General features: G+C 43.4%; 1 protein-coding gene across 2 annotated transcripts in view; it reads left to right on the top strand.

Moving 5' to 3' along the window:
* Nucleotides 1-1,525: 1,525 nt before the first annotated feature.
* The window catches only part of NRIP2 (nuclear receptor interacting protein 2), a 137,931-nt gene continuing 124,921 nt past the window's right edge, over nt 1,526-14,535 (top strand). For both annotated transcript variants that reach the window (XM_030214283.1, XM_030214284.1), the window contains exon 1: nt 1,526-2,000. In XM_030214283.1, coding sequence (XP_030070143.1) covers nt 1,761-2,000 — 240 coding nt within the window. In that variant the 5' untranslated portion in view covers nt 1,526-1,760. The remainder of the gene's footprint in view (nt 2,001-14,535) is intronic.

Genomic DNA, 14,535 nt, shown 5'->3' with positions numbered 1-14,535 from the left:
AAGAGGCATATTTTCAAAGCACTTAGCCTTCCAAAGTTCCATAGAAACCTATGGAAATATACGTTTTTTGATACATTGTCCATCAACATGTGAGACATGTTAATGGACAACTGGACAGAAATGCCTCCCTACAGCCATCAGCGAACAGAACAGGGGGCCACAGAACTCTAACATGCTGAATGACATAGCTGTGCCTATATTTGGGCTCCCTTGCGCTATAATGAGAGGCCTTGGTGGGGTGCCTTGGATTGGATGCAAAGTATCAGCCTTGCTGGTCCCACAGTGGGCTGCTTCTATATTTAATAAAGCTGCAATGAAGTTGTGCCACTAAATTAGGTGTCTTGGGTGTTCCTTGCCTGGGCCAGTACCCTGCCTCCTACTGGGAAAGGGATGGCCCGGCCTGGTGGGGGCCAGGATGTGGGGTTACCCCTGCCTGTGTTATGCTATATTCTATCTCTTTTGCCATCCATTTCACTCTGCCTCTTTATCAATCCCTATCTCTTTCCACCAGCTTCTGCCTTTCTTGTCCCCTGTTGTCTCCTTTTCCTCCTACTCATCTCCCTCTGTCTCCCATGTTCCATATCTTCATGGAATGCCTCCTTCTCCTAAAAGATCTTATTCCTTACTTTACTGCCTCAGTCCTTACTAACTGGATACCCTCCCTGTCAGATTCACTCCTCCCTCAGGTCTTTTTTTCTTTTCCACTTAGTGGTCTTTGCTGCAGGCTGTGGCACCATGTATGAGAGCATAGTATACAAAGCATATATCATCTTTGAAGTTATCTGTCATACCTGTGCTTTGTGGTCACCAGTGGGCTTTTCATTCTTAAGACTTAAATGTGTGAGTGAATGTAAATATTTTTGGTTCGAACAGCTGGCACATCTGTTTTTAATATTATCTAATCTGTAGGACAGAGGGGCCTTCTCCAGCTACTGGGAGTTATACAGGTTTCTTAAATCCTCCCTCCCCCCCCCCCCCTTATAGCTCTCCAATTTGCTCTCTTTACTACCTGTCTATCGTCACACTTTTATCGTCTGCTATGTAAAAATGTGATGTTCCTTATTTCGGCAGGGAGGGGGCCAGGAGCATTGACGCACAGCACAGAATAGCACAGCTGGTGTTGGGGGGGGTTTTCAGTGACACTGGCAGAGGTTGCTACAGCTCCTTTAACTACTGGGCAATGCTGGCCACAAAACCTAGAATACATAGACTTTGCTATTTCTATAAATCATCTTCCTTTGTCCTGTGTCTGCATCACGCTTTTTCTTTTATCTAGCAGTTGACATCATACCACCGGCTGAAGATTTCTGTAAAGACTACTAAACCATTGAAACAGGAAAGATGCAGAGCTTGCCCAGCACTAAAGCCCTTGAACTGCTGCTGTGCCAGCACAACCAGATCCCACTTCAGTTCTACCCACCGTCCCTCTGCTGCAATTTATGGAAATGTGTTCGTGACGTAGGATTTCACTACAGGATCTTCCTAGTGGAGAAGGTGGAGCCACAGTCGGGCAAAGAGAGTAAAAGACAAGAGACAACCAGGAGAACGAGAATAGAGGGAGGGAAAATGTATGGGACATATAGAGTACTTTAAAAAATAAAAATCCACACACGTTGGTCTGAGAGGAAAGAAGGACAAAAGGGAAGAACAGAAGAAATTAAGGCATCAGTAGGAGAAGGGCAGAGAGCAAAACAGGATTGTTTGGTGATTTCTTTTTCAGTACGATCCCTGATTGCTGCTGCTACCAGACGCATGTCACCATGACCAGCGAGAATAACAGCAGACCAGGTGGGGAGCACAACAAAGTCCATCTGGATCCAAGGCAAGGAGACACAGAGGAGGGAGATCCCGATCCAAAGCGAAAGGAAGCAGAAATAAGGGATAAAGCCATCCTGCACCAGCAGAGGCGCTTAAAACAAGCGACCCAGTTTGTACACAAGGACTCTGCAGATTTGCTGCCCCTGGACCAGCTAAAGAGACTCGGGACCTCAAAGGACCTGGTGAGTCCACTTGGAACTGATCTGCTTCTGATCAACCGGGTCTGCAGCAACTGGGGGGGGGGGGGGGGGGAATCCCACTTTCCCTCTCCATTTTGCCAAAGTTCAATGCTATATTAAGACTTCTTGAAATAGGTGCAGGTACTAGTTAGCTTTGACTGAGAAGTTACTGTGTCATTTGAATTGACAGCATCAGAGCAATGGTGAGGAATGCAAATTCACTCTTTGGTTTCTGTCTGAATTTTAATGCTGTCCAGTTCTTTGCCTTGGGCTACAGATGAGCAAAGGAGATTGTAGCTTTGACGGTGTGTGAGCCCTAACTTAACTACTTCCAACAGTTTAGACTGCGTGTATACACACACTAAATTAACCTCAGTAAGGAGTAATTTCTTTAACCTCCAAAGCTTTCCAAAGATTGTTTCTAATCTTTAAAAAAAACAAAACCAAAAGTAGATATTTGTGTCAGTCGAATAAAATCAGCGAAAGTGCTGTGCTCTGCCCTGCGGGACATAAAGGTGTGATTGCCGAGCCTGGCCTCTAGTCCCTGGGTGGGTTGGAGATATTGCAGAGACAGCTTTCACAGCCACTAGAAGACATGGGATTCCCAGCTATCACAGAACGGTAGTTGCAGCTGAGCCACAAAAACTAGTGCGACAGAATGGGACCTTCTTTTCTCTCTCTCCCCCCCTCCCTCATTACCTCTTCCTCTCTCGTCCTCATCTGCCTTGCAGTGGTAGCTTTTGGCCAATGGTACCTCTGTGGCAGTAGGCTCCATCATCCCTGATCCCTCTTTTTTTCTAGCTCCAACACGCAACAGCTATGGAATCGGGGCTTCCTAATTGTGAAAAGTCTTTTGACAGCTGCATTATTTTTTGCTCTGTTAAGTTGGGCTCTCTTCTTCCTAGCTGAAGATTTGGACTGTCTTCACAGTAATAGTTCGAGCACACCGGTGCTGGCTTAACTACTAGGCAGACTAGGTGTTGTCCTAGGGCAGCTTAAAGCAGCTGCAGGCAAGGCAAATCAATAGGTCCTGACATCCAGACAAACTCAAAAGAACCATCAGTGGCCACTGCTTACTTTTACCACAAGGAGCATTGGTTGGAAATTGGCCTTATTATATATGCACCACACTAAACTCCAACTTATATATGCAAATATCTCTTTATTATAAATACTGGTGCCTTATACCAGCTATTAACTTTAAACATTAAAACACATTCATCACCTTTCGACCACCACTCACCCTATGTACTAGTTATCTAAAATATCTTTAGAAATTTAAATATCAAACCATTATACATGAAAAAAAATTCTGCTTCATCACCTTAGGTCTTATTATATATGCACCAAACAGAGATTTTAATATTTAAAAGTGTGATATCCCATTAAACGTTTTAAAAAGATTGTTCTGGGAAGAATAGCCTTCAGGTGACCATGACTGTTAAAACTAATTATTAGAAAATCGGGGGGGGGGGGGGGGGGGGGGGCTGAAAGTTAATTGAAGAGGTGCAAGGAAGATGGTTTGCCTAATGTTTCTAATACGCTTGAACTGTAGCACAGAACAACTAAAATGGTCACACCTGAGGGTCTGATAACAGTGTAGCAGCTTTTGGATAAAAGACCTTTGTCTTCTGTGCATACTGCCTTCTTCTTACTCCTGCAGAATTCTGTGTAAGTGTCTATTGCCAAATTTGCATATAATTCCCCTTCTGTGCTAAATTCTGCAATTGCTGCTGCACAGAATTCTGCTCAGGGACAGGAGTCAGTGACAACTGGCACTGTTGCCCTCCATCTCCTTCCCTGCAACTCCTCCTTATCACTTCTTACCCCTCCCCCTCCACACTAATTAGCACAAGCTGAGGAGGAGTAAGAGCATAAGAGCAGGCAGTACACCATGCCTAGTCTTATTCCTTTGCAGTCTGGAGTTTATTGCCAGATTTGATCCATGGGGCACTATAGTGTCCTGTATGGTTGAAATTCAACAGCCAGAGTCAAGGAAGCACAGGAGAACATAGCCTTACATACAGAGCTCTCCTCCTCTGCTTGTGCTGATAAGTGTGTGTTGGGGGGGGGGGGGGTCATGGGATGGGGTTATAGTATATATGCTAGGCATAAGCCTGGTTAGCCTGCATTGTTTGGAGAGGGCAAGTGTATAAGGAGCTCAGATTAGTGGCAGTGTGTGGGAAATGTGTCCTGTCTATGTACCATGTAGCAGTGTCATGGAACAATAAATCAATCCTCATGAATGCATATGACATCTGTTTATGGTGCACGCAAAAAGGATTGCTTTATGGCAGGAGACTACTGCAAAGGCTGTTTTCTCTGGCTATAAAACTTTGCTGCATTAGAGGCACGTTCTTTACAAGTCTATGTCACAGTTGTTACCATTGTGCTTTTTTATCTTGGGCATACGCAGAACATCAACGCTTACCGCAAGACTGTTCTGTGCATGTCCTAGGTGCTGTATGTAGACTTTCTGTATATCTCATTTGCATGCAGTTTCCTTTGAGCATTGATCACTGTTCCATGTTAGGCAAGTTCAGCAGTGGCTATTTACTTATGTAGATGGTAACAGCAACTTTTGATTATCTCCCCCTCAGTGTGGTGTGGAACACTGAATAATGAGAAACAGACATGCATGTCTTACTATAGTGTACACAGTAAAAGGAGGCAGGAGGCAGTGCCTTGCAAGGAGTGGAGGAGTGGCCTAGTGGTTAGGGTGGTGGACTTTGGTCCTGAGGAACTGAGTTCGATTCCCACTTCAGGCACAGGTAGCTTCTTGTGACTCTGGGCAAGTCACTTAACCCTCCATTGCCCCATGTAAGCCGCATTGAGCCTGCCATGAGTGGGAAAGCGCGGGGTACAAATGTAACTAAAATAAAATGAGCGGAAGGCTCCATGGTATGTTGCTTTCTTTATGGGAATGACACTCGTAGCCACAGTTGCGACAGGAAGGTTTAGGAGGAGGAAATGGGGAAGAGGAGATGCTGCACTATGTGTCTGTGTATGTGTAAAGGTGGTGGCAGGGTAGCACTCTGCTGCAGTGTTTAGGGGCCAGTGCCTCCTCACCCCTAACTATCTGATGGGGCTGGGAGATGCTGTGGAGGAGTGTACTAAGGGGGGGAGGAGACAGATCTCAGCCAAAATCCAGGCCAAAGTATCAGCCTGCCTGTCTGACATTGCTGCCTGGATGTCTCAGCACCATCTGAAACTAAACATGACCAAGACTGAGATTCTTATCTTTCCCCCTAAACCAACCTCTCCTCCTCCCCCATTCTCTATTTCTGTGGATAACACTCTCATCCTTCCTGTCTCTTCAGCTCGTAACCTTGGGGTCATCTTCGACTCCTCCCTCTCCTTCTCTGCACATATTCAGCAGACTGCTAAAACCTGTCATTTCTTTCTCTATGATATCAGCAAAATTCGCCCTTTCCTTTCTGAGTACACTACCAGAACCCTCAGCCACTCTCTTATCACCTCTCGCTTAGACTATTGCAACTTGCTTCTCACAGGTCTCCCACTTAGCCATCTCTCTCCTCGTCAATCTGTTCAAAATTCTGCTGCACGACTAATATTCCGCCAGTGTCATTATGCTCATATTAACTCTCTCCTCAAGTCACTTCACTGGCTTCCTATCCATTTCCGCATACAGTTCAAACTCCTGTTATTGACATAAGTGCATTCACTCTGCAGCTCTTCAATACCTCTCCACTCTCATCTCTCCCTACACTCCTCCCCAGGAACTCTGTTCACTGGGTAAATCTCTCTTATCTGCACCCTTCTCCTCCACTGCTAACTCCAGACTCCGTTCCTTTTATCTTGCTGCACCATATGCCAGGAATAGACTTCCCGAGCCGGTACATCAAGCTCCATCTCTGGCCATCTTCAAATCTAAGCTAAAAGCCCACCTTTTTGATGCTGCTTTTAACTCCTAACCCTTATTCACTTGTTCAGAACCCTTATTTTATCATCCTCACTTTAATATTCCCTTATCTCTTGTTTGTCCTAATTAGATTGTAAGCTCTGTCAAGCAGGGACTGTCTCTTCATGTTCAAGTGTACAGCGCTGTGTACGTCTAGTAGCGCTATAGAAATAAGTAGTAGTAGTAGTAGATCTGGGTAAATTTGTGCAGGTGGGGAGAGAGAAGAAGCAGGGGAGGTGTATGAGGGAAATCAGAAAGAGAGCTCTGAGGGTGTGTATGCCCAGGGGTGGGTGGTTTTGAGATAGAGCTGCAGTGGGGTGTGCAACCAGGAGATGTAGAGATTGAAAGAGAGATTTGAGAGAGAGAGAGCACGAGAGAGAGATGGTGGTGTGAGTGCTGAGTGAAGAGTTGAGAGAGAGAGAGAGCTATGATGCAGTGAGGACCCAGGGCAGGGGGACTGAAAAAGAGCTATGGGAGAGCATGTGAGAGGGCTCAAGAGAGAGCCATGGGGATGTACGCGCCTGGGGGAGGGGTTTTAGAAAGAGAAATGGACAGTGAATTGACATGTCTTACTGGGGGATGGAGAGAAAGAGAAAGAGGAAAATATCTTGGGGGTGTCCTCTCCTAGAGAAGAGGCAGAGAAAACTGGAGGTTGAACCTGTTAGGGAACAGGGTAGGAAAGGAAGCTTAAGTCTAGGGAGGGGTTCAGGCTAAGTCAGAGAGTGAGACTGCTGGGGGGGGGGGGGGGGGGGGGGGGGGGGTTGAGCCTGTGAAGGAAGAGAACTGGGGATGGGAGTGGAAGGAGTCTAAGACCTGGGGCATGGAAGATCCAATCTGTTATGATGACAGCATTCCATACAAAAAAAATATAAATAAAGAATGTTACATTTTTAAAAAATAGTATGCAAACTTCCCCCAGGAGTATCATCTCTACCCCTTGCCAGCTTTACATAGTGTCTCATTAGGTTTGAATCAGTAAGAGAAAAAGACAAATATCGCAGGCTATTCTGCAAGGAGCTAGTCCTTCCTGTAAGGTCAGGCGTTTGGTGGTGTCTTCATACCTCTTAGCACAAGCTGCTACTGTACAACAATGATGATGGTTAGGGGTCTCAGGCCTCAGTGCAAAAAAAAGTACTGCCTGCTCAGCCGTGGGGTTATCGTGTGGTATGGACGCACACATAATGCTAGAAATTTTACTCCATGTCTGGGGACAGTGCAGCTTGAGTTGAAGGAGAGGATTCGAGGAAGTAATATATATATTTTTTGTCTTAGCTTTATTAAATGGAAGTTAATCAGTGCCTGTTCTTAAGTGTTTGTTCTTAGGTGCCTGTTATTAAGTAACTATTTAACACCTGTGATCATCAATTATTTTTAGAAGTTATTTTTTAACAAATGTAAATGCAAAGGGATTTCTGCACTTGTTCAGCGCTTATCATTTCCAAACTTTTTCATTTGAGTCAACCCTCCCCCCCCCCCCCAGGATTTCAATACATCACCACTAAGTGTATCTATTATAAATAATTTTTATAATTGTACCAATCCATGCCTCTGTGCAGAACAGCACAATTTTGCTTTTCCAGACATGACTGCTGTTACAGAGTGAAACAAATAAGCATGTGTACCGCCCTCTCTTCTTGAGAACAGTGTGATTTATCATGTCTAAAATTTACATCTTATTAGCTTCCTGTATGCTGTGAAATATATTCTTGCTGTTCAGTTGAAATGTTCCAAAATGTTTATTCTCCAATGATACATACAAGCAAAACTGAACACAGGCCATGTTTCGGCATGCTGACCTTCATCAGGGGTCCTCATGAAAAACATAAACACAAATACATATTAATGAATGAAATATATTCCTATAACAAAACACAAAATAGGTAAATAAAAATAAGTGCATATATAATGCTATCCTCAATTAGATGCCCGTTAAAATGTGAGACAAATTCACGTTAGTGAACAAGTAATAAGTGATATTATTTCAAATAAACATAATGTGAAAAAAATTGAAAACAGGGTACACATAAACAGAAAGATGAGTGTATGAAAAAAACAGTGTAAATAAGATTCATAAAACAAAGAGGATCACAAAAAATACCTGTTTAGAGCCAATAAATATACAGTGATGATTAAATCACTCACTGCTGTTATTTAACAGATGGGATATACTGAAATATAAAAAGAAAAAAAAAAACAAGACCAAGGAGACCAAAAACATGCCATCCTAAACTACATAACAAAAAAGTATGACAGTGTAAACAAGAAAATATGCTGTAGCACCAGTAACTCACATTAACTATTGTTAAGCAAATATAAAGGGAAAAAATCAACCTCTAGTCACTGAAAATGAACATAAAATATACATAACCATAAATACTGTGATTATAGAACACTGAGATGAAGTGAAAAAATACAAAGAAAAGTAATGACAAGTGAAATCAGTATCACAGTGATGGCAAATTGAAAAGATTATTGAACTAGGCCCTGCTGTGCCTTCTAGAGGATATCTGTTAATATTGTAGGCTATGGTAGAAAGTTCAAGTTTTAAAGTTTTAAAACTATAAGGGAAATGATTTTATACTATGGAAACTAAGCTGTGCTACAAAACTAAAACAAAAAGCAAACAGGATGATAGAAATTATTAGGAAAGGGATGGTGAATAAGACCGAAAGTACGATGATGCCTTTGTATCGCTCCACGGTGCATCCGCACTTTGAGTATTGCGTTCAGTTCTGGTCACTGTATCTCAAAAAAGATATAGCGGAATTAGGAAAGGTTCAAAGAAGAGCGACCAAAATGATAAAGGGGATGGAACTTTCCTCATATGAGGAAAGGCTAAAGAGGTTAGGGCTCTTCAGCTTGGAGAAGAGACGGATGAGGGGAGATATGATTGAGGCCTACCTTTAACGTTCAAACGTTCTGGAGCTCTCATTGCATGAGGGCAACTTCTCAATGGAGCAGTCTGCTTGCATTTTTTAATAGTATTTGCACATGTGTGTTAAATGTGCCATGTGTGTGTATTATGAGCCAGATTCTCTATATGGTGCCTGAAAATTCCGTGTGGAAAAAATACGCCTAACTGTGTTCTCTAAAGTATGCCTACATTTTATAGACTAGGCTTAAATTTCCATGCAGTATATAGAATTAGGCTGAGTGTCTCCCCACGCAACCAAATTTAATAGCTGCCATTTATGCCACGTTTTACTTGGCAAAAATCCTGACACCTAAATTAGGCGCAAAACGAGTGTATTATTATTTTTTTTGTATTTTTAGTTGCCAATACAGAGAAACATGTATGACAGCAACGTAATACAGAAGAAAAGCAAACACATTATACAAATCAGAGAATATTTGTTCAAAGCTACCAACAACGAACACATAACTGTTTCTCCATAGCAACTTTTGATTATATCCCCCCTTAAGTCCCCTGTGTAACCAAGGTCCTCCTATTATCACACTTCCATCCATACCAGAAATAAAAAAGAAAAATCCCATAACAATCTTCCCCTTTCACTCTCCATGCATACCTCCCCCACATCCGTTCCCCCCGTTCCCTCCCTCTAAGTGTCGACCATCTGCAGGCCACGCCTCCACAGCGAAGCATAATGTCTATTGTCTGGATTGAGGGATTTAGAGTAGAGCAGGCCTTTGTGTTTGCCAGTTTCTCGCATTTTCACTGCCCAGCAATCGTAGGGTACTGGGTCAGGAGAGATCCAAAACTGTAATATGGTTTTCCGAATTAGCAACAGGGGGCATATATATAAAACGCCTTTGAGGCTGAGATAGTTGTTGGTTTACAAGCAGTTCTTGGTCTCCCAAACGTAAAGTGGCATAATCCCATTCCACCTCTTTCTGAACCACCCTATTAATTAAAGGAAATGCCCTGTTCCAAACTGTAAGGGCCGGACACTCCAGAAAGGTGTGAATAAGTGTGCCTCTGCCACTGCAGCACCTAAGACAGCATTCACTATCCCAAAGACCCAATGCAGCCCCTTTTGTCCTGGTCATGTACGATCTGTGCAATATTTTATATTGCGTGTCTTGTAAATCTGCTGCCTTGACCATTTCGTATAAGGCGGAGAACAACATACTAAAGTGATTGCGTGTATACTCAGTGCCCAGGTCCCCATTCCATTGCTGCACCAGTTTCTCCATCCCACCCAGTGGTATAGTCAATTTCATAATTTTGTACCATGTGGACAACCTGTTCATTGGTATAGGTAACCTGAGGAGAATGACATCCAAATTGCCATATGTCCAGCCAGTACCATGCTCAGTCCTCAAAGAAGACCAATAATGCCTAACTTGGAGGTATGGCAGCATATGACGATTCAAAACCCCCCATTTTTCTTTTACCTGGGTGAAAGTTAAAAAGGAGTCTTTCCCTTGTTCAAGGAAATGACCAACACTATTACACCCCCCTCTGTTCCATCTCCGAAAATCTAAACACTCCATACTCGCCGGAAACACCAAATTACCCATGAGGCTAAGAAAGGGTGAAGCGTCCGGAGTGCGATTTTGATGCCCCCGCCACCAGCACCAAGCCCTGCGCAGGGGACAAAGAAAGCCCAATTTAGAGGCAATATGGGGACCCAGCCTTGAGGACATGTGCAACAGATTTATAAATGATAGAGGGCAACTCCAAGCATCCATCCAACCTGGGGGAGAGTAACGACAAGTCCCCGTCACTCCTTCAAAAATAAAATGCATCAGGGCTGTCACATTATACAGGCAAAGGTCTGGAAGGCCAAGGCCTCCCAAACGTCTGTCTAAGATTAACTTCTGATTTCCAATCCTTGCCTTCTTCTGACGCCAGATAAAGGAGCAAATTATAGATCGAAACAGACGCTCATCTCTACGTAGCACCCAAATAGGGATGGCCTGGAGCGGGTATAACAACTTGGGCAGTAATATTTTCACCAAGGCCACTCTCCCAAACAGGGAAATCGGCAAATCCCTCCAGGCCTCACAGAGCTTCCTGATTTTATCTAAAGGATCCAGGACATTACACTTATAAAACGTAATTGGGTTGGTGCTTAAGTAAATTCCCAGGTATTGCATTGGGCCTCTTACTGGAGTCATGGGCAGTGTGGCATACCACGATTATCCTGCTCTCCCAGATAAAGGTAGGAGCTCTCATTTAGCGCAATTGACCTGTAGTCCTGACAGGTCCCCAAAGGCTCTTACAAGTGACAATGCTTCTGGTAGGCCACGGGGTACATGTGCCAAATATAGGAAGATATCATCTGCAAAGAGATTTATACGTAACTCCCTGCTCCCTACTATAATGCCCTGTATGCTGTCATTGACCCTGATCTTCGAGGCCAGAGACTCTATAGCTAGTAAGAAAAGAAGGGGGGATAAGGGGCAGCCTTGTAGTGTACCCCTCTGCAAAAAAAAAACAACTATCCGTGAGTTTATTATTTATTAATAGCTGCACCTGGGGAGAAGAATAAAGAGCAGCTACCCATGCAACAAAGGCCCCTCCCAAACCAAAACGTCCCAGGACCCAAAAAAGATACTGCCATGATATACTGGCAAAAGCTTTTTCCATATCTAAGCCCACTATAGCCCCCATTCCTCCCCTCCCCCTATGCTCATGTATGGCCAACAGCGCCCAGCAGAGGTTCATTGATGCATAACGACCCAGGACAAAGCCCACCTGATCCTCATGCACAAGGAAGGGAATCACTGCATTCAGACATCGGGCCAGAATAGCTGCCAACAATTTAACATTCTGATTCAGAAGCGATATTGGTCGGTAAGACCCCACCTAAGCGGGGTCCTTCCCCGGTTTAGGAGTTAACACTATATGTGCCAAATTCTGATACAGGCCCATACTCTTCTCTCATAGCCCGTTGAACATAGCACTGAGGGGTGCAACTGCCAAATCAGCCAGGATACGGTAATACTCTGGTCCATAACCATCTGGCCTGGGGGCTTTGGTCAGTTTTAAGGCCTTAATACCCTTACTAACCTCCTGCTCCGATATAGGAGAATTCAGCGCACTCAATTGCTCTGATGAAAGGCAGGGCAGCTCCAACTTCTGAAAGAATACCTCACAAGCTTCTACATTGAAATCCCTTGCTTGATACAAAGAGCTATAGAACTTAACAAACTGATCCCTAATTTGGGCCTCCTTAGTATATTCCTGCCACTTCGCATTCTTGATGGAGGTTATTACCTGTCTTTTGTGGGTGGGCCGCACTAGATTAGCTAACAATTTACCCAACTTATTCCCCCACTTAAACAGCTTAAAGCATTGAAAATAGATATCCCTCTCTGCTCTTTGGTTCAACAAAGCGTCCAATTGCTGTCTAGTCTGCATCAATTGTTGCTTATTAACATTGGTCATATGGAGCACATGATGCCTACGAAATTGTTGATATTCCTGTGAGAGATGCAAGATCTCAGTCTCCCACCTCTTCTTCTGAGCAGAAGTGTAAGATATGATATGACCCTGCATAACTGCCTTCGATGCTTCCCAGTAGGTGCCAGGGCTCACTTCTGATGCACCATTGTGTGCTTGATAGTCCAACCACTTTTCTCTCAGATAAACCCGAAAGTCCCTGTCGTCATACAAAATAGGTGAAAACTTCCAGACCCATTCACCCGGGTCTGCCACAAAAGAGATACTCACAGTAACCGCAGAGTGATCAGAAAAAACAGTGTCAGCTATGCGGGATTCTGTAACCCGTGTAAAAAGAGAACGGTCCAAAAGAAGGTAATCTAGCCTGGAATAAACATTGTGAGGATGAGAAAAAAAGGTGAACTCCACATCGTGCGGGTGAAGGGCTCTCCATGCATCAATTAAGTCTAGCCTACTACATAAAAAAAATTACACCCCTAGCTTCTGATTGTCTACTTCCAGACTTAGGTGGTTTACAGTCAATTGACGGGTCTGCCGGTATATTGAAATCACCCCCCATTATAAAGTGATAGATGGAGTAGGGTGCCAATGTTGCTACCAGGTCAGAGAAAATTTTATAGGAGTATATGTTAGGGCCATAAACATTACACAATAGGATATGACTTCCCCATAATTCTCCAAGTAAAATCACAAATCTACCCTCCTTGTCTTGGATAATTTTATGAATGTGGAGGGGCAATTGCTTATGGAATAAGATAGCTACCCTCCTTTGCCTGGTATTATAAGAGGAACTCACCACCTCCCCCACCCAACCCCTCCTCAATTTTTGGTGTTCCAATGCAGATAAGTGAGTCTCTTGTATGTATGCTATATCAGCACCCTCCTTTTTTAACCAAGTTAAAATCTTAGTCCTTTTTACAGGGGAGTGAATACCATCAACATTTATAGTTATTACTTTCAGTTTAACCATAACATGCAAGAAAGAGACAAGGAGGCATATTTTCAAAGCACTTTGGGAGGCTAAGTTCCATAGAGGCTCATTTTCAAAGCACTTAGCCTCCCAAAGTTCCATAGAAACCTATGGAACTTAGCCTCCCAAAGTGCTTTGAAAATATGCCTCATAGGTTTCTATGGAACTTTGGGAGGCTAAGTGCTTTGAAAATATGCCTCAAGGTATACTAATGACAATAGGACTCCGTGGATCTCCCAGCTAAACCCACCGAGCCCCTCTCACCCTCCAATGAGTGGTTCAAAAAACCCTGAACTGCTGAAGAAGCGCATGCCCACTGCTGATTCAAATCCGACACTCAGAACTCCTCCCCCCCCCCTCCACTGCACACTAACATTCATCCTCATGCACAGATCAAAATGTTCACTTTTCTACCTAGACATCTTGTACAAAATTATCCTCTTAATTTCTTGCTCTGGAGTTTGACTGTGGCCTATCTAATAAATTAGCCATAATTTATGTTAATTATAGTAATAACCTCATATACATTTGACATCCTAAAGGCTGAGGTATTCCCATTAGCAGTTAATTTAATATCTTTGTAAACATAATAAAACATTTTATTTTATTTGGGGGGGGGGGGGGCATAGTGAGGATAACTATCAGGTTTTATTCCTAATGGTACAGGTCTTGTGATTGTTCAGTGCTGTTACTGTAGGGTCCAGTACCATGGAGTGATATAAACCAAAAATGCTTTTTGTACTTGGGCTGTATTTGAACAGTCTTACAAGAGAGGGATGGAAAGTACTATGTTCAGGTTCACTGATAGTTATAAAACCTGACGATAAGGGTGGGAAGAGTGGCGGTTTGGAACCATGGTGTTAATGAAGCAGATGTTTGGAATCAACTGGATGATACATTTTTTTAATTTACCTTTAAATGAGGACCCTACATGAAGCTGCAGAAGCTTCAACCATTTTTGGATCAAGCTCATAACTCAGGGTTAATAACAAATAAGGAAAAGAGTTTTTATATCAACAACATCCATGTGTGCTGGAAGTTTTGTCTTCTTCCTTTAAGCACCCGGCAGAAACCCAAATCGTGGCAACATTCCATGCTACAATTCCCAGGGCAAGCAGTTGCTTCCCCATGTCTGTCTCAATAGCAGACTATGGGCTTTTCCTCCAGGAACTTGTCCAAACCTTTTTTAAACCCAGATAGGCTAACTGCTGTTACTGCATCCTCCAGCAAAGAGTTCCAGAACTTAACTAAACGTTGAGTGAAAAAATATTTCCTC

The sequence above is a fragment of the Microcaecilia unicolor genome, chromosome 9 (assembly GCF_901765095.1).
Source record: "Microcaecilia unicolor chromosome 9, aMicUni1.1, whole genome shotgun sequence".
Taxonomy (NCBI): Eukaryota; Metazoa; Chordata; class Amphibia; order Gymnophiona; family Siphonopidae; genus Microcaecilia; species Microcaecilia unicolor.
This window is presented reverse-complemented; position numbering and strand designations above follow the sequence as displayed.